General features: G+C 42.6%; 1 protein-coding gene across 4 annotated transcripts in view; it reads left to right on the top strand.

Moving 5' to 3' along the window:
- Nucleotides 1–23999, top strand: part of MRPL19 (mitochondrial ribosomal protein L19) — a 294483-nt gene that overhangs the window by 89553 nt on the left and 180931 nt on the right. For all 4 annotated transcript variants that reach the window (XM_044062696.1, XM_044062699.1, XM_044062697.1 and 1 more), the window contains exon 4: nt 1533–1667. In XM_044062696.1, coding sequence (XP_043918631.1) covers nt 1533–1667 — 135 coding nt within the window. The remainder of the gene's footprint in view (nt 1–1532; nt 1668–23999) is intronic.

Raw genomic sequence — 23999 nt, forward strand, 5'->3', positions numbered from 1 at the left:
TATACTTCTCAACAATGCCCTTCCCTTCTACCGCAACTCTAACATTATACTTGCCTCTTCTCCTAGCAGTAACACTACTGATCTCTCATTGCTGCATCACTATGCTTAACCAGTTCTTGTTATATACTACTATGTACGTATTCAGTTTGTAAATATCAGTTTAGACAAGGTGTTGGCAACCTAACCATCAGCCTGTTTTGACTGCATTTGTTTGTAAGCCAGTTGTTCTGATCTGTAGACCAAGAACATTGTTTTCTGGCTAACCAAGTTTACAGACGACTGTAAACTAGGAGTGGTCAAATTCCCTTCTGATACCAAAACCCTACAGCAAGAACTTAGCTGGTGTACTAAAATGGGCTCAGATTAATTTCCCAAAACTGCAGTATTGTAACATTTGGTAAGCAACTCCTCTGCAAACATACGACATAGACAACACCCCACTCCAAAATGAGAATGTTGTTAAAGTCCTTGGAACTTGGGTAGCTAATTCCTTTTTCTTTGATCATTTCATAACAGCAGTGGTCAGACAGTCTTTGCTTGGCACAGCTGATTGCCAAATGAATGTCATCTATATCTAAAAAGGTCATGGTCCATTTTACTTAGCTTTGATTAGGCCAGGTATTGAATACAATATTCCCATTTGGAATGTACCTCATCAGACATATCAAACAACTAGAAAGACCCTAGAGTTTCCTAATTAAGATCATCACTGGCTTAAAAACCCTAAGCTACGGTAAAAGACAGAAAGCAATGTCTTTTCAGTCTGATATTTTGATTTCTGAGGGAAGCTGGGTGCCTTGTCTTCTATCCCATTAGGAACCCAGTGGTCCTTGATCACTTTTATCACCACAAATCAAATAGTCCCACAAATAAAAGGACTAGAGAGCTAAATTTTCATCAGCAAATATGTAAAACATGATGTTGAGATAGGTTCATTATGCAGTACCTTCCCCATCTCTGGAATAGAGTCCCACAGTAAATTAAGCAGTGTGATGCATTATCTTCCTTTAAACAGGAACTGGATGATTAGACAGGCATTCACAAAGTCAGCCCTGACTTGACTGGCCTAGCTGTCCTTGAAAAAGGAGGCAAAGTCTAAGTGGGTACAGCCAGGGCATAAGTGGTCGCAAGACTTGGTTGCCTTGCAGGTCGTATGATTTAACCTGTAAAATGTACTTCATTTATTCATAGTTATGGTATTACCTGTACATGTGTATGAGTTTGTCATGATTCTTTGATATAATTTTTTATCCCTGCCTGGATGGCATGGGTCATTCCAGAAAAGGATCCTCGGACCAGTGTACTACCTGGCTAGAAAATGTAAAAAATAAATTAATTGAGTAAGTAAAATAAGTGTCCTCTTTATCACTTTGGTAAAATAAAAGAGCTCTCTGTATCACTTTGATAGAGTGTGTAAAGGCAGTCTGACAAGCAGCTAAATTATTGTTTTTTGTGAACTGGTGTATCAAAGAACCGACTTTCCATCCAACATGATTTGAATCTGTTTTATTTTTTTTTTTTTTTAAATCTAGGGAGTGTACTTGCTGTAGTTATGGCAGATGTTTATGCTAGTGGAAAAAGCAATCGTTTTGTTGGAATTTGCACTCAGCGATCAGGAAAAGGTCTTGGCGCCACTTTTGTGCTCCGGAATATTATAGATGGACAAGGTAGGTTATTAATCCTATTTGCATTATATTTTTAAAATGTGTTATTGTTACTTGCAGTATTTGATGTATACAACATTGTCTTATCTCCTTTTTGTTAAAAACTATGCCACATTACTTTTGCTATGTCTTCCTAGACCGCAATTTGTCCTGTAGTTCAGTAACTGAGATAGGAATACAGAGCTTTGTTAGGTTATGGACCAAGTTGGTTGTATCTTCAGCATGCATGTTCTGATGTTCTTCGTGTTTCACTGTTGCAGTCATAACTGTAGGGTACTCCTGCCGGCAGGCAGCCCGAGGTCGGCCAGAATCCCAAAGTCTGGGTCTGGCGTCGACTGTACAAGCTAGTACCCTGACGTCTTCAAAGTCATATATCCAAAAATGTATTCAGAAGTGCTGATCCCGGCAATCAGCCTGGTGACGTACCTCTTTTAGTTTTCTTTTAGCCGTTTCTTTACAATAGCCATCCTGTGCTTCTAGTCGGAGCCACTTTCCACTCAGTTCCACTATTAGGAGCCCCATATACTTTGGGTTGCCTTCCAGTCTCCCATGAGATGCAGTATGAGCTGTCATTGTGAAGTTCTAACATAGTCTAAGGGTTTCATTCCACCTTAAAAATGGCCCTATCATAGAATGATGATATGCTGGACTGCTGTGGGAAGCCATGCTGTTGACCATCAGCCAGAGAATTAATATTTAGGAATGATACCAGCCTACCTCACATGAAGTAGGACTTAACAGGCCTTTATTGGGCTTCTTCCCTTATCCATCTTTGTGTAGTGGAACTGCCATTCCCAATCTTAAATCCTGATGCAATGTTCCAGTTACTCAAGAGAGTCATTATATTGTTCTGCCAGTGATTCACCAAACACCACTGCATATTCTTTCTAGCATGCTGGGATACATTTGTCAAAAAGATTGTCCTTATCTGATGGAAGACTTTTGGGAGCTTACCTCAAGGAAGATTTTTGTCTCTGTCAGTCCTCCATCAGGTGTTAGAGTGGTGTTTGCCAGTCCTCCATCAGGTATTAGAGTGGTGTTTGTTTCACAGTGAAGTGCTTTAAACATTGGCTGACATGAGCTATTGTCTCAGTTCTTGCTGCTTCAGAACTGTTAGAAGAATGACTTCACCTTTATGTTTACCAGTAGTTTGGGTCATTTTTAATTTATTTTCATTTGACAAATGTTCTAGTTTTGTTTGCTTCTTCAGGTGGTAAAGCAGCCATTGAAAAACAGACTGCAAGCTCTGTGTAATTCTGTCCTCTGCAAAATGAATCCATGGATGAATGAGTGAGTGAAGGAGACTGTAATAGGAAAGTTGCTACAGGAATTACTATTTTGAATTTTTTTTTCTTTTTTTTTAGAGGTGGCATAAAGCATACCTAATCAGCAGACAGTTCTGATAATCGTCAGATTTAGTCTTGCATGCACAGCTTCTGAAAATAAATGGAAATGAACTCTGCTTAAGAATTTTCATAAGTAGTATTAGCAAAAAGAGAAGAAATGTAAGGAGAAACCCAAAAAAGTTAAATGAAAAACAGTCAAAGTGCTTCTTTTGATTTCTGAATATATGACAAATATACTACCATAAACTTCTCAATCAAGTGAGCTAAAGCGATAGCGCAGTCCTCTGCTGGCGTAAAAAAAGACCAAGTAAAGAAAAAGTTGCTGAAAAAAAAAGCCTGAATAATTGCATTGAGTGGTTTATTTCATTTTAGCTTGTTAGCCAACTTGTGCAGAATCCACTTCCAGTGAAGGATGGGGTGAACATAAAAATAAAAAAAAAAAAGCATCCACCAAGTATTTGGGTATCATTGAATTAGGTCTGTACTTGAGGTCTGTAAACAAAATGCACCCAAAAATGAACAGTCATGTGCAGCTACCACAAGCTCCTGGTATCTGTGGGATGAAGAGTTGTGTAGCCCAGTTGCTTTAAAATCATGTGTGTTGCACAGTAACCTCAAGACAGGAGAACATGGATCATAGGTTGTATGCCACATTAAAGCTAAGTATTCAAAAGTGTAAAAATTAGCTTCAGGTGATTTGGCCACATTGACTAATGTTGCAGAAATGGGCATGGGTATTTGCTCATGCTAAGTTTTTTGAGGATCTAGCCTACTCCATCCTGTGCCGGTGTCTCATGCCAACAGTCGGAAGAGTCTGTGCACCTGTATTAGCCAGTGTTTGCGTCATAAGTTTCAGCAGGTGTGACCCAGTAAGCTACTGGGCTGGTCAGTATCTGTTTGCCCAGAATGGTTTATGTAGGATAACATTTTGAGCAAAAGCTGTATGTAGAAAAACAGTCAACCTGCCAAAAATGAATTAAAGATTGCTGTACTGAATATAAGTTCAATGAAAGGGCACAGCTTAGAAGCTGATGACATAAGGAAGAGAGTGGATGTTTTATGTAACCAGGAAACAATGTGGACAGGAAGCACTGCAAAGATTCTTGGCCTTTTACTGAGGGGAAGGGCAGGCTAGAATGGTGTGGGAATTGTGGTAAGAGAGTGTCTTCTGAGCACAGTGAGAAAGATCAGCATCGGTGACAGACTCCTAAAAGTCAGACTGTGTTGTAAAAATACGACAGTCTTCATGATCACAGCCTGTTTCCCACAGTAGCTCTGCACAAGTGTATTCGTTTATCAGCCACTCTCTCCAGCACTTTCCTGTGGTATACATCATGGCATCCATCTTCTCCTGTTTAAAGGTTACTACACAACATAGTTAATCCTTAAAGTAATTGGTACACACTACTCTTCATCTTACAGTCCGCGGTGGTGCAGCGGTAACGTTGTTGCCTCACAGCAGGAGGTTTTCCTGTTCGATTCTCTGCTGGAGTGCGGGGAGTGCCTTCTGTGTGGAGTCTGCATGTCCTCCCTGCGGCTGGGTGGGCGTTCGAAAGACAGGCGTAAATGGGCATGCCTTTGTTGAAGGTTGAACGTCGAGCTGGCACCTTGGCGTTCGTCAAAATCTACTGCCAATCATTAGCCGATCGGAGTTCCGCTTTGGCGACCCATAACCGGGAAAAGCCGAAAGACAACAACAACAACAACTCTTCATCTTACAGAAAGAACTGGCTTTGATAATGGATGACATGAATACTCACATCAGGGGAGACAAAACAGGACACGAGTATTCCCTGGGTTCATGTGGTTGGTGCAGCTGGAATGGAGAAGATGTGCATCTAGCCTATTTATTTATTTGCTTTTTGTTTACTGTAAAGTCCACTGGGTCAGAAGAACCCATTTTTAGTGAAGGCCCAGGGAGAAAAGCTCCACGGTACAAGATAAGAGTGCAATGAAATACAACTCAGTCACAAGGAAAGCTCCACAGTACAAGATTAGATTGCAGTGAAATACAATTCCTTCACAGGGAAAATAATATATACAAAAGTTGAGATGAACCTGTAGCAGGAATATCACTGAGCAGTAGTGAGCCCTTGTAATCGGATTTGGATGACTAAATACATGGCTAATTGTGACTATGATCTCTACATTCAGTGGTACAATTCAATACACTCAGTAACAAAAGAATAATATATACAAGTGCTAAGATGAACATGGAGAAAGGGCATCGTAGAGCAATTATGAGCCTATACAATCACAGTTAGGTAACTACATACATAACTGATACTGAGTTTGATCTACATATAGTGGTACATTTACCATAAAACAAGAAGATAATGATGTCAAGACAAAACAAGTCTACTTATTTTAGGGGGGCTTGGTACAAGTACATTTCCAACATGAAGGGAGGTAGGTAAGAAGGGAACTTTTGAAGAGGGAGTTTGGAGTTGTTCTGGTGGTTAAAGGCAAGGTGTTCTAGGTTTTTGGCTATAGAGTTAGAGTAAAGAAGCTGGCTGGGTGGGAGGCTAGTTTTGTGAACTTCTAGCTTTTGGTCCTCTAATTTAAGGGGTCTATTTGGGTGGTAGTAGTGGAATGTTAAGTTAAGGGCAAGACAGTCTTGGGGTTGAAAGTATTTTGTGAGCTGTGGTTAGTTGTAAATAGTAGAGGTAGTTGGGTGGTTATAGCCAGTTCACTGATTTTAAAGCAGAGCAGTGATGGGGTGGAGTGTTTGGAGTTGGTTGCGAATTTAGTGATTTTTATTGTAGTATGCCTCAAGTTTTAAGTTTAAAGGAGATGTTCATCGTGTTACCCTGCTGCAGTCATCACACTTGGTTATCCTGTCATCAGGTGGTCCCGCAGTCGGCTGGATTTCCAAAGTCTTGGTCCGACGTCGGTTGCTGTCGCCTCATCCCTGGCGTCAGTGCGCCAGGGGTATATATATATATATTGCAACAGACGCCATTTTCTTCAGTCTTTCTTGCCGCGCGGTGCCCGAAGCAGAAGCAGTTTGCAAGTGCCAGTCGGCCGACTCCTGAGATTTTTGAATTCAAATTTCAGACCGAAGTCTTCTATAAAGCTAAGTACCCCGTTGGGGGAAACTTTTCTTGCCTCAGACCGATGTCAGAAAAAGTTAACAACTGCATTTCTTGTGGGAAGCAAATACCTCATAAGGATTTTCATTCTTATTGCTTACCTTGCCTAGGCCCTGATCACGACGTCACTTCTTGTCATTTTTGTGCTAGATTTAATAAATGTACTATTAAAAGACGATTTGATTTCGCACAACACTTTTTTGGAAGAAAATTTAATTACACCATGCCGTCGGAGCTACCGGCGTGCACAAAAAGCGCAGGGACAAGGACCGACAGCCCAGGCCTAAGCCCGATTCCGAGGCCTCGGTTGATCTGGTCTCCGGTTATCAGTGAGGCTCCGATGCAGCCTCTGACTACCGCAGTTCTGGAACCGGAGACCGCTACAGATATTTTGACGGAATGTACTAGGCAGATGCAGCCTTTTACTTCAGGCCCTTCCGACGATTTACCTTCAAGGGACGTCGGTGCTTCTGAAACGCCATCGGTTTCTGAAGGCGTTTTCAGACCGATGACTCTTACAGTCAAAACGTTTTCCATGTCGAAGACTCCTAAATCGAAAAAGGCTTCACTTCAGTCTCCTGTTCAAGGCCCTATGCCTAAGAAACAGATGCTCAAGATGGCTGAAGATTTGATTTCTCTTATTAGGGGTTCTCAGCCTCCCCCTGACAAAAGGCCTAGACAAGAGGAGGATTCTGCTTCCTCTGAACAGCTGTCTATTTCTTCGGATTCCTCTGAGGACCAAGACTATTCCTTCTCTCCTTATGAAGATTCTGATGCTGAGGACTCTATTCCCTCAGCTTCCCCTCCAGAAGATTACTCTTTTGGGGAAACTTTACACACTATGAGGGAACATTTTCACTGGGAAGGTCAGGATTACTCTGATTCCAAGAAAAGGCTCAGAGAGTTTCTTTTACTCCCCACAACACAGACCCCTAGCCATCCCTCCTGTTTTGGACATTGTGGTTGATGTCTATTTAGAATCCAGTTTCAACCCTGACTCTCTACCTCCTGCCCCGGCCAAGCCTGACAGATACTACAGAGTACCTGATTCCCACAAATTCCTTTACAAAAGCCCAGTAGCTGACCCAGAGACCATCTCCCAGGGTCCCAAGGGGGCTAAGGCTTCCATGGCTAAAAATCCAGTACCTTCTGAAAGGGATTCAAGAGCACTAGACAGATGGGGGGGGGGGGGAGGTTTACACCTCAGCCATTAAACTGAGAGCACTAAACTGTCAATTCCATATGCTTAAGTATCAGCAATTTCTGATCTCTCAGTTAAAACAAAAGATAACCACCCTCCCTCAACAATCTGAATTGAAAGAAGTACAGGATTTGTTGCACACCACCGAGCAGGCGGGCAAACATACCTTACAATGTGGGTTTGATTCTTTAGAGGCCTCCTGCAGAGCAGCTGTCACTGGATCAGTTATACATAGGCATGCCTGGTTAAAGGAACAAAGTCTGCCTGATCATGTTAAAGCAAAACTACTAGATGCTCCCTTACAGCAGGATGTTCTTTTTGGTGTTAAAGCAGAAGAAGTTTTAAAGAAAATGGAAGATAAGGCAAAATCAATGCAGACAGTTAAAGATTTCCTACAAGTACAACCCCCTCGCTTCAGCAGAAACTGGCCAACAAAAAATTGGTCCTTTCCAGCCACTGACAGGCCTCAGAGGGGTAAATACAGGCTCCCAAGGGGCAGAGGACAACCACAAGCTCAGTATAAACCTCGCCAATGGGGCACTCCAACCCAGAAGGGAGGAGAAGACAGGTCTCAATCCACCAGAAGGCAAACTCAATGACTTGCACCTCAGCTGGCCAAACAAAGCTCTTTTGTCAGCCCCCCTGGGGGGAAAACTAGCACTATTTGCAGACAACTGGCACATGGTCACAAAGGACAAATTGGTCCTAGACATAATTTTACGAGGATACAGATTCCACTTTCACACCTTGCCAATAAAAAGAGGAATGCCAAACCTGCCACAAAATCAAAAGGGCAGAGACTCAAAAACAAATTACAGCTCTCATGGCCATGAGGGCCATTCAAAGGGTACCAACTCAAGAGCAAGGCCAAGGATTTTACTCAAGACTCTTCCTAGTACCCAGAAAAGAAAATGCTTGGAGACCAATTCTGGACCTTTCAATTCTAAACACGTACTTACAAGTTCCCAAATTCAAGATGCTAACACTACAGCAGCTACTTCCCATGTTGGGCAAGGAAGCATGGCTGGTAACACTGGACCTCAAGGAGGCATACCTGCATGTCCCTATCAGACAAAGTTGCAGAAGATACCTCAGTTTCATTGCAGGTTCAACCCATTATCAATTCTCTGCACTGCCCTTTGGCGTATCTACTGCACCCAGAGTATTCACAAAATGCCTGGCACCAGTAATTGCATACTGCAGACAAAGAGGAATTCAGATATATCCATACCTGGACGACTGCCTCATCCAAGCAGAAAGAAAAGACATTCTCCTACAGCATCTGGCTTTTGTGAAGCATCTACTAAATTGTCTGGGGTACACAGTAAACAAAAAGAAGTCAAAACTAGTACCCTCACAAAATATGACATTCCTGGGTGCCAGCTTGGGCACAATGGCCCAGAAGACTTATCTTACACCAGACAAGCAATTACAACTGACTCAGTATTTCAAGACAATGGCAACAAAGACCCAATTAACTGCAAGAAAAATTCTGCAGGCTTTGGGCTTCATGGCATCTTGCATTCTGATAATACCATTTGCAAAACTGCATATGAGGAAATTACAGTGGTACCTAAAAAGCGTATGGTCTCAACACAGCCACAGCTTGGACACAGTGATATCTCTCATTCCCTGCCTTCAACAGGAATTTCTATGGTGGGCACAGGCATGTCACCTCAACAAGGGTCAGCCTTTCACCTTGCCCCACCCAGGCAAACTATCACAACAGATGCTTCAGACTATGCCTGGGGGGCACACATGGCAGGGCAATGCATTCAAGGCATATGGACTGCAGAACAAAGAAAACTGCACATAAACCAAAAAGAGATGCTAGCTGTACAGAAAGCTCTGACAGCCTTCAAGGATCTACTACAGCCAGGACAACTTGCAATAAAGACGGACAACACCACAGTAATGTGGTACATAAACAAACAAGGGGGCACACATTCCTACCCTCTTTGCAGGCAAGCAATAATCTTATGGAACAAAGCTCTGGCCTACCAAGTCCAGTTACAAGCTCAATTCCTGCCAGGACAGAAAAACACATTGGCAGACGACCTAAGCAGAAACATCAAAGATCCCCATGAGTGGAAGCTAGACCCACAAATATTTACAATGATAACTCAAAGATGGGGCCTACCAAATATAGACCTGTTTGCCAGTCCTCAAAGCTACCAGCTGACAAAATTTTGTACAAGGACATTCCACCATCAAGCTTGGAAAGTGGACGCTCTCGCTTTCAGTTGGAAAAACCTGACAACATATGCCTTTCCTCCATTACCTCTTCTCACAAAGGTACTTTTGAAGGTCAAAAAGGAGAAACCTCGAATGATTCTCCTAGCCCCAGACTGGCCACGCCAGCACTGGTACCCGCTACTGAAGAATGTCTCGCAGCCCACCATGGATATTGCCTCAAATACCTCATTTGCTCACGCAGCAGAACAAGCAGATTCTACACAGCCAGATCAAAACCTTAAACCTGGCTGCAAGGGAAATCAATTAAGTATCCAACCTGCACCTCTTTCACAAGCAGTACTGGATGTTATTCTAGAAGCCAGGAGGCCAAGCACCAGGAAGGCTTACTCGGACAAATGGAAAAGGTTTTCTGCTTGCAACCAAGCTAAAGGCCAAGACACAACTCGGCCTCCTATGCCTCACATTCTGCAGTATTTAGCTGAGATGTTGCATAAAGGACTTTCCTTCTCCTCAATTAAGATCCATGCATCAGCTATTTCAGCTCACTATGACACGAATCCACCTTTATTTTCAAATCCTCTCCTAAGGCAGTTCCTCAGAGGGGCAAAAAACATAAGAGCTCCAACACCAACATGGGACCTAAACTTTGTTCTGGAAAAACTAATGCTACCTCCCTTTGAACCAGCTTTTTCTGCAGACCTTCAGTTCCTATCTTGGAAGACTGCCCTGCTCCTGGCAATAACTTCTGCTAGGAGAGTCTCAGAATTACAAGCACTTATGGCAGTGGAACCTTTCCTCATTTTTCATCAAGACAGAGTTTCTCTACGAAACTAATCCTTCCTTCATGCCTAAGGTGGTTTCCAGTGTAGCTTTAAATCAAACCATCCACCTACCCACTTTCTTCCCCAATCCACAGAACAAAGGTGAGAGACTCCTGCACTCCTTGGACATTCACAGGCAGTTTCATTACTACTTGGATAAAACTAAGGCTTTCAGAAAAACTGACCAACTCTTTGTTTCCTATGCTACAGCTTCTCAAGGGAGGGCCATATCCAAGCAAACCATTTCTAAATGGATAGGCCATTGCATACGATTCTGCTATACCCATCATGGGAAACCAGTTCCTCCTACCATTAGATCCCACTCTACCAGGGCAACAGCTACCTCTAAATCCTTTCTCAGGGGGGTTCCTACCAAGGAAATTTTAGAAGCTGCAACTTGGAGTTCTGTACACACCTTCACCAAACACTATCACTTACCTCTTTACTCTAAGTCCAGGGCAGGCTTCGCCACTGCAGTTCTGCAGGGCCTCATTGCCTCCACTAACCCTCTATAATGCCTCCACCCTACCTTAGCTTTTGGACTCAACCCAAGTGTGATGACTGCAGCAGGGTAACACGATGAACATAGTACAGTTTTGTACCTTCCAGAAATGTAGATGTTCGAGTGTTCACCCTGCTGCAGTCCAGGTTACCCTCCCTCCAACCCCTCTGATCTACTGGCTACATTTTTGCTATACCTTACTGATGTATTTGCTTATAGCTGAAGGGGTTTTTGTGTCTGTACAGTGTTCACACCTTTTGGTACTAATTTGGATCACCTTTTTGGGGGCACCTGACATCTGGGGCAAGAAAAACTGAAGAAAATGGCGTCTGTTGCAGTATATATACCCCTGGCGCACTGACGTCAGGGATGAGGCGACAGCAACCGACGTCGGACCAAGACTTTGGAAATCCGGCCGACTGCGGGACTGCCTGACGACAGGATAACCCAAGTGTGATGACTGCAGCAGGGTGAACATTCGAACATCTACATTTATGGTAGGTACAAAACTGTACTTTTTAGATGTTAGTAAGTAGAGGGGCACCGTAGAGGATAGTAGGTATGCAGAGGCTAAGGTTGTTCTTGTGGAGGGGTGTATGAAGTGATTGTGCCTATAAAGGATACCATGTTTACAGTGTGTTTTGTCAATGTTTTTTTATGTGAAGGTCAAATTTCATCTTCTCATTAAGAGTGACCCTGAGGAGTTTTGTGTTTGTAACAACTTCTGTTAATGATTTGTTAAGAGAGAAGATAGTAAAGTCAGTCTTGTTTAAGGGGGTTGTTTTCTTGGGGGTGAAGAGAATGATTTTAGATTTGTTAGGATTTAGGGCGAGATGGTTGTTATGCATCCAGGATTCTGTGGAGGAGAAGACATTTTGAGTTTGTATAAGTAAGTCAGAAACAGAGTTAGCAGAGCAGATGATAGTGGAGTCATCTGCCTACTGAATGATGGTTTCTTCAGATAGTGATGAGTGGAAATTGTTTATGAATATGCTAAATAGGATTGGTCCACGTATGGAGCCTTGGGGAACGCCAGTGGTGGTGTTTAGGAAAGGAGAGTTGGCGTTTTGCCATCTGTTGCCCTTCATGTAAGTAACTGGAAAACCAGGTTGTGGGGGGTGGGGAGATGGACCGACTTTAGAGAGTTGGGAGATTAGAAGAGGGTGAGAAACTGTGTCAAAGGCTTTGGATAGGTCAAGGAAGAGAGCTGAGACAATTTTACTAGTATCACAGGTTCTCTTTACAGTTTTCATAAAGGTGAGAGAAGGGCAGCGGTGTTACTGTGTCCAGGTCTGAAGCCATGTTGTGAGGATGTTAGAATTTGGTTGTCTATGAGGTACTGGAGAAGTTGGGAATTGATGCATTTTTCTAGGATTTTGGAGAGAGGAGAGAGAATAGCAGTGGAACTGAAAGGATGAATGCCTTTTCCAGACTTTGGGAACATAGGATACTATCAACTGCAATTTTTAGGTACTCTGAGGGTAGATTATCTGGGGCATTAGAGCAGGGTTTGAGTTTATGTAGTAGACGTTTTGGATGGGTTTTAGGGTAAAGGATGAAGAGGGGTGGGTGGTATGTTCTTTTGAGAGATGGAATGTGTGAGAGGGGGAGTGGGTAGAGGATCTAAGTGTGGATGTTTGATTAGTGCAGAAATTAGTTTGAATTTTGCTATGATGTCAGCTATGGAGTTGATAAAGAAGGTATTGAAGCTGGTGGCTATTTCTTCAGGAGACTTGTCAGTTAGTGGGCAAGGATCGTTTCTTTTGCCTGGGTTAAGTAGTGAGGTTATGGAAGTCCAGAATCTCTTTGGATTTTGCTGGTGGTTGGTTTGAAGTTTTAGGTAGTGTTCTTTTTTATCCTTACTGAATATATTTTTTTACATGGTTCATAGGTTGGTAGTAGGCTGTCGGCGCTAGGACCTATACAAGCCTAGCCATACCAATTCCCTGGATATTTCTTCCCACAATATTTACTTCCCTGGACCCCTGTCTAGCAGGCCGACTGATGTGATCCCCGGGGGGTGAATTTCCTATTTCCCATCCAATCGTCAAGGTTCCTTTTGAAGAGGGCCAAGGAGGCGCTGTGCTTGACATGTATGGGCAGTCTATTCCAGAGTATGGGGAGTCTCTGGGTCAGGAACCTATCCCTCCAGCATGTCTGGGGTATTTCTGTGTGTACCATAACTTCCATATTTTGTCTCTGGCATGCATGAGAAGCCATGTGAATTTGGAAGGCCAAGGGGCATGGTTATTTTTTTATTCGCTCTACATGTATAGATGTAAGCCTATTTAGGGTATTCATGAAGGTGGTGTTGAAGTAATCAACAGCATCATCTAGTCATCTAGAGAGAGGGATTTTAGTAATTCCCAGTTGGTTGCTTTTAGAATGTTGTTGAAGGTGATGGGATTGAATGGGGATAGTTTCAGGTTCCTTGTTTGTCTATATTGATGCTGGCATTGGCTGGATGGGGAGGCTCGGTTAATGAAGACTGGGAGATGATTGCTGATGGTATTTGGAGTGTACGGGCTGAGGATATTTTGCTGGGGTGAGAGACTAGAATCCAGTCCAAGATGGATCCTTTGTCTGTCTTTCTGCTTGGCCTGGTGGGGGAATCTGTGAGCTGGGTGAAGTTGAACAGCTTGATGTTGGAGGATGTGTGGTTAGAGATTAGTTTAAGCCATTTGATTTTTACGTCACATACTATGATAGTCTAATTTTTAATGTTGGTGGAAATCCAGGATAGGATATCCTTAAGTATAGGAATGTTGTTTCTGGGGGTATAGAGGGCTACTGTACAGAGTTTCTTCTTGTTTATGTTTAAGAAAGAAATAAGGATTTCTGAGTGTGAGAATTGTGGAATGGGATTAATAAATGGGATAAGATTATGGGAGTTGGAGAATAGAAGAGCTACACCACCACCTTTTTGGCGGGGGAGTCTTATGAGCTGGCTGAAGTTACACAGATTGATGTTGGAGGATGTGTGGTTAGAGATTAGTTTAAGCCATTTGATTTTTACATCACGTAGTACGATAGTCTCATAGGTTCATAGGTGTGTACTAAGCTAATGGCCCTGGAACTTTTACAGGCCTAGTCCATAGGATTACCCTGGCATCGTGCCACCCGACCTTAGTTCCTAGTGCCTCTGTCGAGTAGAGCCACTGGAGTGATCCCCGGGGTGAATTTTCTATTTCCCATTCACTCAGATATCTCTCGAAGAGGGCAGTGGGATGCTGTGTTTGACATGTATGGGAAGTCTATTCCATAGCATGGGCAGTCAGTCTCTGGGTTATGAACCTGTCCCTCCAGCTTGTTCTGTTGATTGTGGTAATGAGGTTGAGGTCTCTGGAGCATGTGGTGTGGAGGGATTGGGATTTCTTTAGATGTAGCATTTCTAGAGCTGGGACAGACATGGCTTTGTAAGTCAAGCAGAGATTGCCTCTAAGTAGGCGATATGAGGCAGCGAATAGTTGGAGTTTTTTGAGTCTGTCAATATAGGACACGTGTTTAAGGCCTAGGATCCTCTTTGTGAGGTACTTTTGCAGCCTCTCCAGCTGTTGCAGGTGTCTAGTGAGGTACATGCCAAATGGGGCATTGTACTCGATGACTGGCCTAATGAGGAAGAGTAGAGGGAGACCATGACCTCTTTCTTCCTGGATGCAAAACCCTTAGTAATGAGATGTGCCACACAGAAGGACTTTCTGACCACAGTGGCAATGTGGTGGTCAAAAGAGAGGTTGCTGTCAACCTCTGTTCCCAGATCTCTTGTAACGCTTTCTGTGTTCAGTGGACTACCATTGATGTAGTAGTACATGGGAACCGGGTTTTTCCCAAAGGGGATAATGACACATCTTTTGGCATTGAGCTTAAGGCCATGGTTCTGACACCAGTCGTTGGTCTCTGTGAGGCCTTTATGTAGGATGTCAGCATCACTTGGGGAGTTAATAATAGCTCCCAACATGCAATCGTCTGCAAACTTTGTCAGCCAGAGTCCCTTCATGTTGGCCTGGACTTCAGAAAAGTAGATACCAAACAGGGGAGGACCCAGGACTGAACCATTGTGATTGGTTGACAGTCTTGACTTGGAGTCGGCTACTTTCACACTGTGAGTTCTATCTGTAAGCCAGTTTGCAACCCACCTAGTGATATAGGGGTTGATGTTTAGCTTATTGAGTTTTTCTATGATTCCTAAGTGGGGAATGGTATCAAAAGCTTTGGCCAGATCAAGGTAGGCTGTATAAACCACCTTGCCTTCATCCACAGATCTGGTGATTGACTCAAAGAAGTCAACCAGGTTGAGCAGGCATGATCTACCCTTCACAAAACCAAAATGTGTGAGATCCAGAGTTTGGAGATTCCCTATTTCCTTGTTTATTAGGTCCATGATGATGCGTTCCATAGCTTTGCATACCAGACTCATCAGGCTAATGGGGCGATAGTTCCCAGGGTCTGTAGTCACTCCTCCTTTGTGGAGAAGGATGACTGTAGCAGTGCGCCATTCAGTCGGGACGAAGCCCGAGGTGAGGCTGTGATTGAACAGGGCACACAGGTGAGGTGCCAGTTCACTCTGTAGTTCATGTAGAACACAGCCGAGGATATTGTCAGGTCCCATAGAATCTATATTCTTGGCCTTGGGCAGTGCTGTTTTAACCTGTGCAATGGTAATACTGGGTGCCTGGCAATCCACTGGTATTGTGATTGGTCCTTTGGTGGGGTAGAGAGTGGTAAAGTTGGCACTGAATCTGTTGGCCAGTATATTGGCAATATCTGTTAGCTCTGTATAGGAAGGAGGTACCATTCTGCAGTAGCTCAGAGCAAATCTGGGTATTGCCGTGGAGATTCTTTACATAACTATAGAAGGCCTTGTGGTTGTCTTTACTATCTGGTGCAGTTCCGTTTTCATAGCTACCTTTAGAGGATTTGATGATGGATCTCAATTTTTTGCTGAGGGTGATCAGGGGATTTTTCCAGTCTTGGGACCTCACCTTATTCCGCATCAGTTTCCTCCTTCAGTTGTAGAGTTTGCTTATGGCAAGGGACCACTAGAATGGCTTCCTTTTTTGGAGGAGAGCGTCGTGGTTCTATTGGGTATGGCGAGATCCATGCATTTGTGTACGTGTTCGTACAGTGCATTGGTGTATGATTCGGCGGTCATGCAATTATTCTCCATTTGCATGGGTGCTGTGGAAGTTAGCCACCTCTGTTTTTAAGAGCCCAGAGTTATCTTTGGAGAAGATTTTCATGGTGGTTACCTTTGTGGGCCGGTTGGGAGGGATGTAGATTTCCAAGATGATTAGTTTGTGGTCAGATCTAACCAGGGAGGAGTTGACTATTGGTGTAGAGCAACGGTCGCCCATGTTAGTAATGACCAGGTCAAGGATGTTGCAACCTCTGTTGGGGGTAAGAACGAGCTGGTCCAGATCATTAGAATTAATGAATTCCAGGAAATGTTGGGCAAGTGTATTGGTACACGAGTAGTTTTCCCAGTTAATGGAGGGGTAGTTGAAGTCGCCCAGTATGAGAGTGTTAGGTTGGACCCTAATATTCTCCAGGGTGCTTAGGAATATGGAGTGTGAGTCTTGGGACATGGTTGGGGACCTGTAGCAGACTACAACCCGAATCGCTGTCTTACCCAATGTTCGCTACACCTGAAGTTTCTCTGATGCGTTATGTTGGGCTACCAGTGTGGAGGTGTGCGCATCCTTTATGAATATGGAAACACCACAGCCTTTGGAGCTTTGGTCCAAGTTCTGGGGCTGAAAGGTGTGGAATGAGTTATAGCCTGGTAGTGCAGGGGTTCTTTCTGCTGTCTTGAACCAGGTCTCTGTTACAACACAAATGTCAATGTTCTCCATTTTAAGGAGTGCTTCGAGCGAGTGCATTTTGAGATTTAGACTTCTGGCGTTGAGCAGCATGACCCTCAGATTGCATTTGTTTGTAGCTGTTACGGTGGTAATTTGTTTTTTTGGAACACTGCCTATAAAAGACACTATAGGGGTGGCAAGAGCCTTGGCAAGTATCCGGAAGCCCAGGAGTGACAGATGCAGGCCATCTGTGGCAAAGCATCAAGGTCTGTCAATCGTGTCATCCCAGGCAGACAGATACTGGAAACCCTTAGAATGACACCAGAAACTTAGCCAGTTGTTGAAATCGATCATTTTCTGATTGTACTGTGGTATCTTGTGGGTGATGGTAGGAGGCTGCTCAGGTCTAGGGTCATACCTGCCTGGGCTACATAATCCAAGAGCTCCTCCATGTCTCTTTTCATGTAGTTCAGGGAGGTACGTCATGGGTCAGTTGCACCCACATGTACAATGACAGAGTCATATTTGCACCTGTTGTTGAGGGACCTGAGTCTGTGTGTTATGTGGTGGATCCTGGCACCTGACAGGCTGCTGACTGTTACTTTCTCCTTATTCCACCTAGTGAGTGGGACATCAGTGTGCCTCACTATCGAGTCACCCATGACTAGTGTGTTGGGCATGCTGTTTTACCTTGGGGGTTTTGGTTGAGTGGCACACTGTTTTGGAGAGTTATGTATCTTGTGATTTAGTGTTGTATTGTGGTGGTAGAGTGCATTTCTGCCTTGGAGGTCTCTGCTGTTTGGGTAGATTTTTATTGAGAGCCTCCGCGAAGGTGGGTGTGTGGTTTGTGTTATTATGTGAAGGCAGTGCTGGTGTGTGTTCTGGAGGGCTACGTGTTCCATGTGGTTTGGTGCAAGTGTTGACCTTCTCCTCTTGACCAGCTATTCCGGTGTTAGCTGGAGTGTGCGTGGCTTCCAATTTGGATATATAAGTGCATCTCTCACATGTCTGAGTGTTGGGAAGTAAGAGGAGAGGGTTGTCAGTCTACATGAGACAGTTGCTACATTGCCTCAGGATGCCCAAGCTCACCAAGTTAATAGGAGAAAGCACAGGGAACTGACCTTTAGACTTGCCTGGTGGGGTGGGCATTAATAAGTACTGGAGCTGTTTCCTTGTAGAACGTTTAGTGCTGGTGGTACTTTTGTGTGCTACAATAACTGCTACAAGAAGTATGGTAAAGTGCTAGACTAATAAGCTAGTAAAAGTGAAGGGGAGGAGAGAACTAGCAGAGCTAAGGGAAAAAATTGAAGAGCAGACTTTTTGGCACCGCTCAGAAGCTTACAACCAGTCCTGGATACAGCAAATCTGTATCTGGACTAGGTGAGTTATAGGAAAGGTGGGAAATAAGTACAGACTTGGGCTTTTAAACCAGAAAGTTGAAAGAGATGGAAAAAAATGCCCAGTGGCCAATAAACTACAATTTCTGGGCCAGAAACCACACCTGTTGTGGTAGTTAGGCTACCAAGCTCATTTTTAATGTTGGTGGAAATCCAGGCAAGGATATCCTTAAATATAGGAATATTGTTTCCAGGAGTATATAGAGGGCTACTCTACAGAGTTTCTTCTTCTTGTTTATGTTCAGGAAAGAGAAAAGGATTACCTGCGTGTGAGAATTGTGGAATGGGATTAGTAAGTGGAATAAGATTGTGGAAGTTGGAGAATAGAAGAGCTACACAGCCACCTTTTTCTGGGCTCTGTCTAACTTTATTGTTTGAAAGCCAGGAGGGAGAAATTATGGGTCTTTAATGTTGGGTTTTAGCCAGGTCTCGATGGCTGCTATGATGTTTGGTTGTTGGTGAGCAACCCAAGCGTGAAAGTCAGAGATCTTATTTTTGATACTGCGGAGATTTAGGTTTACAATATATGGTGACTTATGGGAATTTCTATTGATAGATGTGGGGTGATGGTTAAGATTGGTGGGTCCAGGTTTAGGGTGTATATCGCAGCAAAGAGCTATGTTGTGTTGGTTTGAATTATGACATGAATGCCTAGGCCTGAGTGTTGTTTTGGAGTGTTTTGTTTGAATGTATAGAGTGGTTAAGAGTGGTAGTTTTAAATGGTTTTGAGGTCTTGAAAAGAGAGAGTTGACTTTGTGGTGGAGGAGGGGGTTTGGTGGAGGAGAGGGTTTAGCTTGTAGAGGCTTGGAGAGATGTTTGTATAGGATTCGGTAAGATAGCCAGAACATATCTCACCAAGAGAGAAAGCCATAATGTCACATACAAGGCTGGCATGCAACTCTGGTAGACTTCCTTCTACTAAGGAAAGGGCATTGTGGATCAGATGAAGTTCAGGAGATGTGGTCACAATATTGGATGCACTAGGAAAGAAATGGATCCTGACTGGTACTGATTGCAGGATGGAGGGAGGGAGAGAGAGGCATGTCCCAGAGGATTGAAGAATAAGTATTCAAGTGCCATTTTTCAAGAATAAAGGGGGTATTCACTGCTGCAGGCAGTACAGAAGTATCATAATCCTGTCACATTGCATGAAAGTGCTGGAGAGGATGACTGATAAATGAATACGCAGATAGATAGAAAGTAAGATGGGAGGAAAACAGTTTAGATTCAGATCAGGATGCAGTACAACTAACCAGATGTTTGCAGTGAGGCATATATAGTGGAAAGATCAAGCTGGAAAGAGCCCAAGTAGACATTACTCAACATGACAAGATCCCAAGAAAGCTGATTTGTGCAGTACTGTGATTTTTTTGAAGTCCCAGAAACTTTGGAAGAATTAGTGCTGGCTGTCTACACGGTCCCAATGACACAAATGACACAAGTATGAACAGTGTTTGGACTCCCGGACGTTTTCCCAGTGGGAGTGGAATGCATCAAGTTTCAACTATGACCTCAATAACAAAGCAGCTGTGTGCAAATGATGTGACTTTGCAAGCAGACTGTGAAGAGAAACTTCAGCAGATAAGGGAATGGAATGCAAAACTGAAGGCCAGCAGATAAGGGAATGGAATGCAAAACCAAAGGCCCGCAGATAAGGGAATGGAATGCAAAACCGAAGGCCCACGGGATGAAACCGAGTGTAGACAAGACAGTGGTCATGGCAGCAAATGGGAGTGATCGGAAGAAGTTGAAAATTGAGATAGAAGGGGGAATAGTGGAACAGATTTATAGCTTCAAGTGTCTGGGAGGTGTGGTTGAGAAAAAGGGATATCTGAATGAGGAAGACTGCGCCAAAACAAATTAGCAGGGGTAATATGTGACAGAAAAATACCAAAAAAGTTGAAAAGTAAAGGCTGCAAAACTATGGTGCTACCATTGCTTTTTTACAGCTTTGAAATCTGGGCATTGAAGGCAAAGCAGCTGAGGGAGCTTGAAATAGTGGAAATGAAGTCCCTGAGATGGATAGTAGGATGCACACTGTGAGACGGATAAAAATGAGGACGCCAGAGTAACCTCGTTCGCAGAGAAGATCAAGAAGAACTGATTACAGTGGTTTAGAAATGTGAAGGAATACAGTTGATGATTTGGTGTTGCAAATGTGGAAGAAGACGACAAAAGGAGAGAAGGATGTCCAGGCAACAGATGAATAGATTGCATGAGAGAAGCCTTACAACAATCTGGGATCATTGTCAAAGAAATTAGAAGAATGGGTCTGAGAGAGGTGATGACAGTTAACACCACACCCTGACCCCATATATATATATGTAAAGGGGAGGGGGTTGACAATGACTGTGGCTTAACCTGGTTTAATTTCTCGAAGTCTTTGGATTTCTAATACCATGTCTGGAATGGAACCCGTTCCTAAGTCAAAGTATGATTAAAATTTATGAAATTAGTATTGTTTTAGTCTTTGATGTTACCCAGAAGTGCTCTCTGCAGTACCCGCAATGTGCCCAGAATCGACCCATCCTGCAATTCATACAGAGTTGCATGCATCGGTATCATATCCAAGGACGATTTTGTAAATTTGTTTCTAACACCCTATACAAGGAGGGAGCAGTCCATAAAAGTTATCTACTGCATTGCCCATTTTATTTTAAGGTATGGTGCTGTACAGACCCATGAAGGATTAGCCTCAGGTAATTAGTACTAAGGTTTGCAGGATTCAATTATAATAATGCACTGGAACAACATACAGCTAGTATTTATTTCATTTTGTATTCTTGGTTTCACCAACTGATTGCCGTGCAAAAGTTGATAAGTTTGCCACTTCTAGTATACTCTGCCAACAGTTTGCTTAAGTTGGTAGCAGGAATGCATGTAAACGAGCTCTCTGCTTTTAATGATTGCTTGTGAACTGTCAAACTATTTTTTTTTCCCAAGCTAACAGTGATTTTTTTGGTTGCTACATAATATAGCAACCTGATACCTTTATGACAGTTGACAGGGTATTGCTGTCACTTAGACAGCAAGAGCCATCCAACCAGTACTGTGTTCATGGTACAAAATTGTTTTATATCAGTTCTCTGCTGCTTTATTGCTTGTTTTTCTGAATAAATATGAAATGTAAGAGTACTGGACCACTGTGTTGCTAAAAAGCTAGACCAAAGTAAAACTATCCAGAACTGTTTGCGGTTCATACATTGAATTTCACTTGCCTTTCATTTGTCGTATGTGTGGTCAAATGTAGGAAACCAGAATGTTGTTTCCCATACTTTGCCTACAAAATATACTGTAGGGATTATATTTTGAAGGTTTAAACCATGTCTACTACATAGCTTTTATCTGTTTAATCAGTTAAGGCTAATTCTGTGCTTATCGCATCCATATAGCTGTGTTTTTTTCGGTTGATCCGGCACTTTTTAAGGGCACAACAAGAATTGTTCTTAGAAAGTATTCCAATTTACAGTGCAGGCTTCCTATTAACCATTTAGTTACCTGGTTAATTATTTTTTCAATAATGGTAGAGTCTAGAAAATGCAAGACAGTATTAGGAAAAAAAATAAAAATTACCAAGTAGGTGGTATAACACACGATTGAGAGATAAGATATGATTTGTTTCTTAATGACAGATTTAAAAAAAGTTATGAAATATAGGCAATTTGGTGGGACAGCCTAAAATTTACAGGGTTCCCAGTGAGAGAAAGGTTTGTGGGCAGAATAGAACATGCTGTGTAGGTCAGCTAGGATGGAATAACGAACCTTCTCTTAAAATTTATCACAACAATGACATGTAGTGGTTGCATAATGGAATGTAAGCTATTGGAGAACAATTGGTTGAATTTCAGCTAGGTAAGGATAACAGTATTTCTTCTTAAAGTTAAGACCAAGGAAAGACTAAGCCCATGTATTAGAAGCCTCAGTTTGCAAATAGTCAAGAGGTTCATACACAACAGGTGGTAAAAATACAATTCTTACAAATGCAACAAATTGTAATAATGCCACACAACTGTATGTTGCTAAAAAAAATAACCAACAGAAGAAAAAATCACTTCTTTTTAGAGCTGTGGATGACTTTAACCCCAGAAGCAGTAGAACCTTTTCAAGCATGTAACGAGTTCTCAACAAGGTCCAGATTTGGTACCTGTCCCCTCAGTGCACAGGCAAGAGTTTCAACATAATTCCTTATTTCAGAAGTGATACCAGTGAGTGTGAATTCCTAAACGGTGTTCCCATTTGTCAAGAGGATACCATACTAGCCAGTGGGGATGCAAGAACCATGGACAGATGTGGTAAGAATAGTACACCTGAAGTGAGGAGATTTGAGGAGTGCAGAGATTAGCTTCATTAGTAAAGGATTGCCATTTGTGACAGCAGTTCAATGGTTAAGTTGTTTACTTCATAAATGCAAGGTAGAGGTTTGATTCTCATGTTTGGACAGACTCCAAATATTGGCTAGGTATGTAAAAGTGTGCAGAATGATTGCATGTTTTTACCTATGAACTATGATTTAAGCAGCGATCTTTCGTAGTTACCTTTTTTTTTTTTAATTAGAAATGTCAGTTTGAAGAATTTGTTTGCCCAATGGATGATGATAGTAATAAAGTGTGTATTCCCAGTATTTCTAATCCACTGCTTGCTGCACACATGTGATTGAGCATCATTGTGAGCAAGAAATGAATTGACTTTTTAAGAAGAAAAAATATATTTAGCAAATTTCTTTATAGTTCAAGAGAACAAAATTCTTTATGTACATTAAGCAGTAGTAAAATCATCTGAATAAAGCTTCCTGATCAAGGGGTGCAGCAATATTGATGGTTTTGAAACAGTATGTTGAAAGTATTATATTTTATTTTGATACAGTGAGATGTTCATTGTTTGGATCACTGTTGCAGTAGTCATCACATGGACTCCTGCTGCAGAAAGACCAGCGTCTGCCCAACTTAACAGATCTTCATGTTCATAGGTAGTTACTAGACATGCAGTCCAGCGGATCATCATGAAGCCTAGACCAAATTCCCAGCTGCCTAAAAACAGTGTTGATTAAGTGATTTGCTCAGGATCACACAGTAGGAAAATGAGAGCTGAGGGAATCGAACCTTATACCACAGGAACTGAAACTGACTACTTTAATCCACTGTGGTTTAAGCAACAACTTTGCATACTTCCCCCGCCTGGCTAGGCAGTTGTCCATCTTATTTGGTCTTACCTTATGCAGAGCAAAGGCACCTTTCAGATGCGAGGCAAAGAGAGGTCTGAAATGCCCATAAACATTATTTTGGCCTTTTGGGCCTGGATGTTCCAAAGCCAGTTGCTATACCTCCAGTCTTAGAGACTTTACTGGATGCCTTTTTTTCTGCAAGCCTGGAACCTGAATTCAGCCCCTTGTTCCCAGGAAACTTGACCACATCTGCAGAGCTCAGGATTTTTACAAATGCCAACATAAAAACCAAATCACAGATCCACTTGTATTATCCCTTACTCAGAAGAGGGGTCTAATTCGGTTCGAACCCTGAACATGCTTCCCAATGACTGGTAGGGCAGAATCTTTGATTGATGCACAGTGTTGGCCTTCAGGACTCTCAGCTGTCAGGTACATGATAAAGTATGAAGCTGGCTTCCTCCGTAAACTGTGAACAAAAGCAGGGTAGGTGTTTGACAGTGCTTATAAGGCAAAGCTCTTAGAATTAAAACCTAGGTAGTCTCACATATTTAAACAACATGCAATTAAGTGTGGCTATGATACTATAGATTAAATATAAAGGGCTGGTGCCATGGGTTCAATGATTAAGCGACCTGTATCCTATCAGAGGAGTCAAACCACAGATCCTTAATGATTCACTAAACAAGATTTTATTTGAATATTATGCGAGAGTTTAAAAGTTGCTGTTAAGCAAGTATTTTTTGATAACCCCAGAGTTCAACAACTGTAAGTACAATGACATGGGCAACAGAAAATAGAAACGGGTGTTGCCAAAC

Source organism: Protopterus annectens, chromosome 2.part1 (genome assembly GCF_019279795.1).
Source record: "Protopterus annectens isolate FY-2018-M chromosome 2.part1, PAN1.0, whole genome shotgun sequence".
Taxonomy (NCBI): domain Eukaryota; kingdom Metazoa; phylum Chordata; order Ceratodontiformes; family Protopteridae; genus Protopterus; species Protopterus annectens.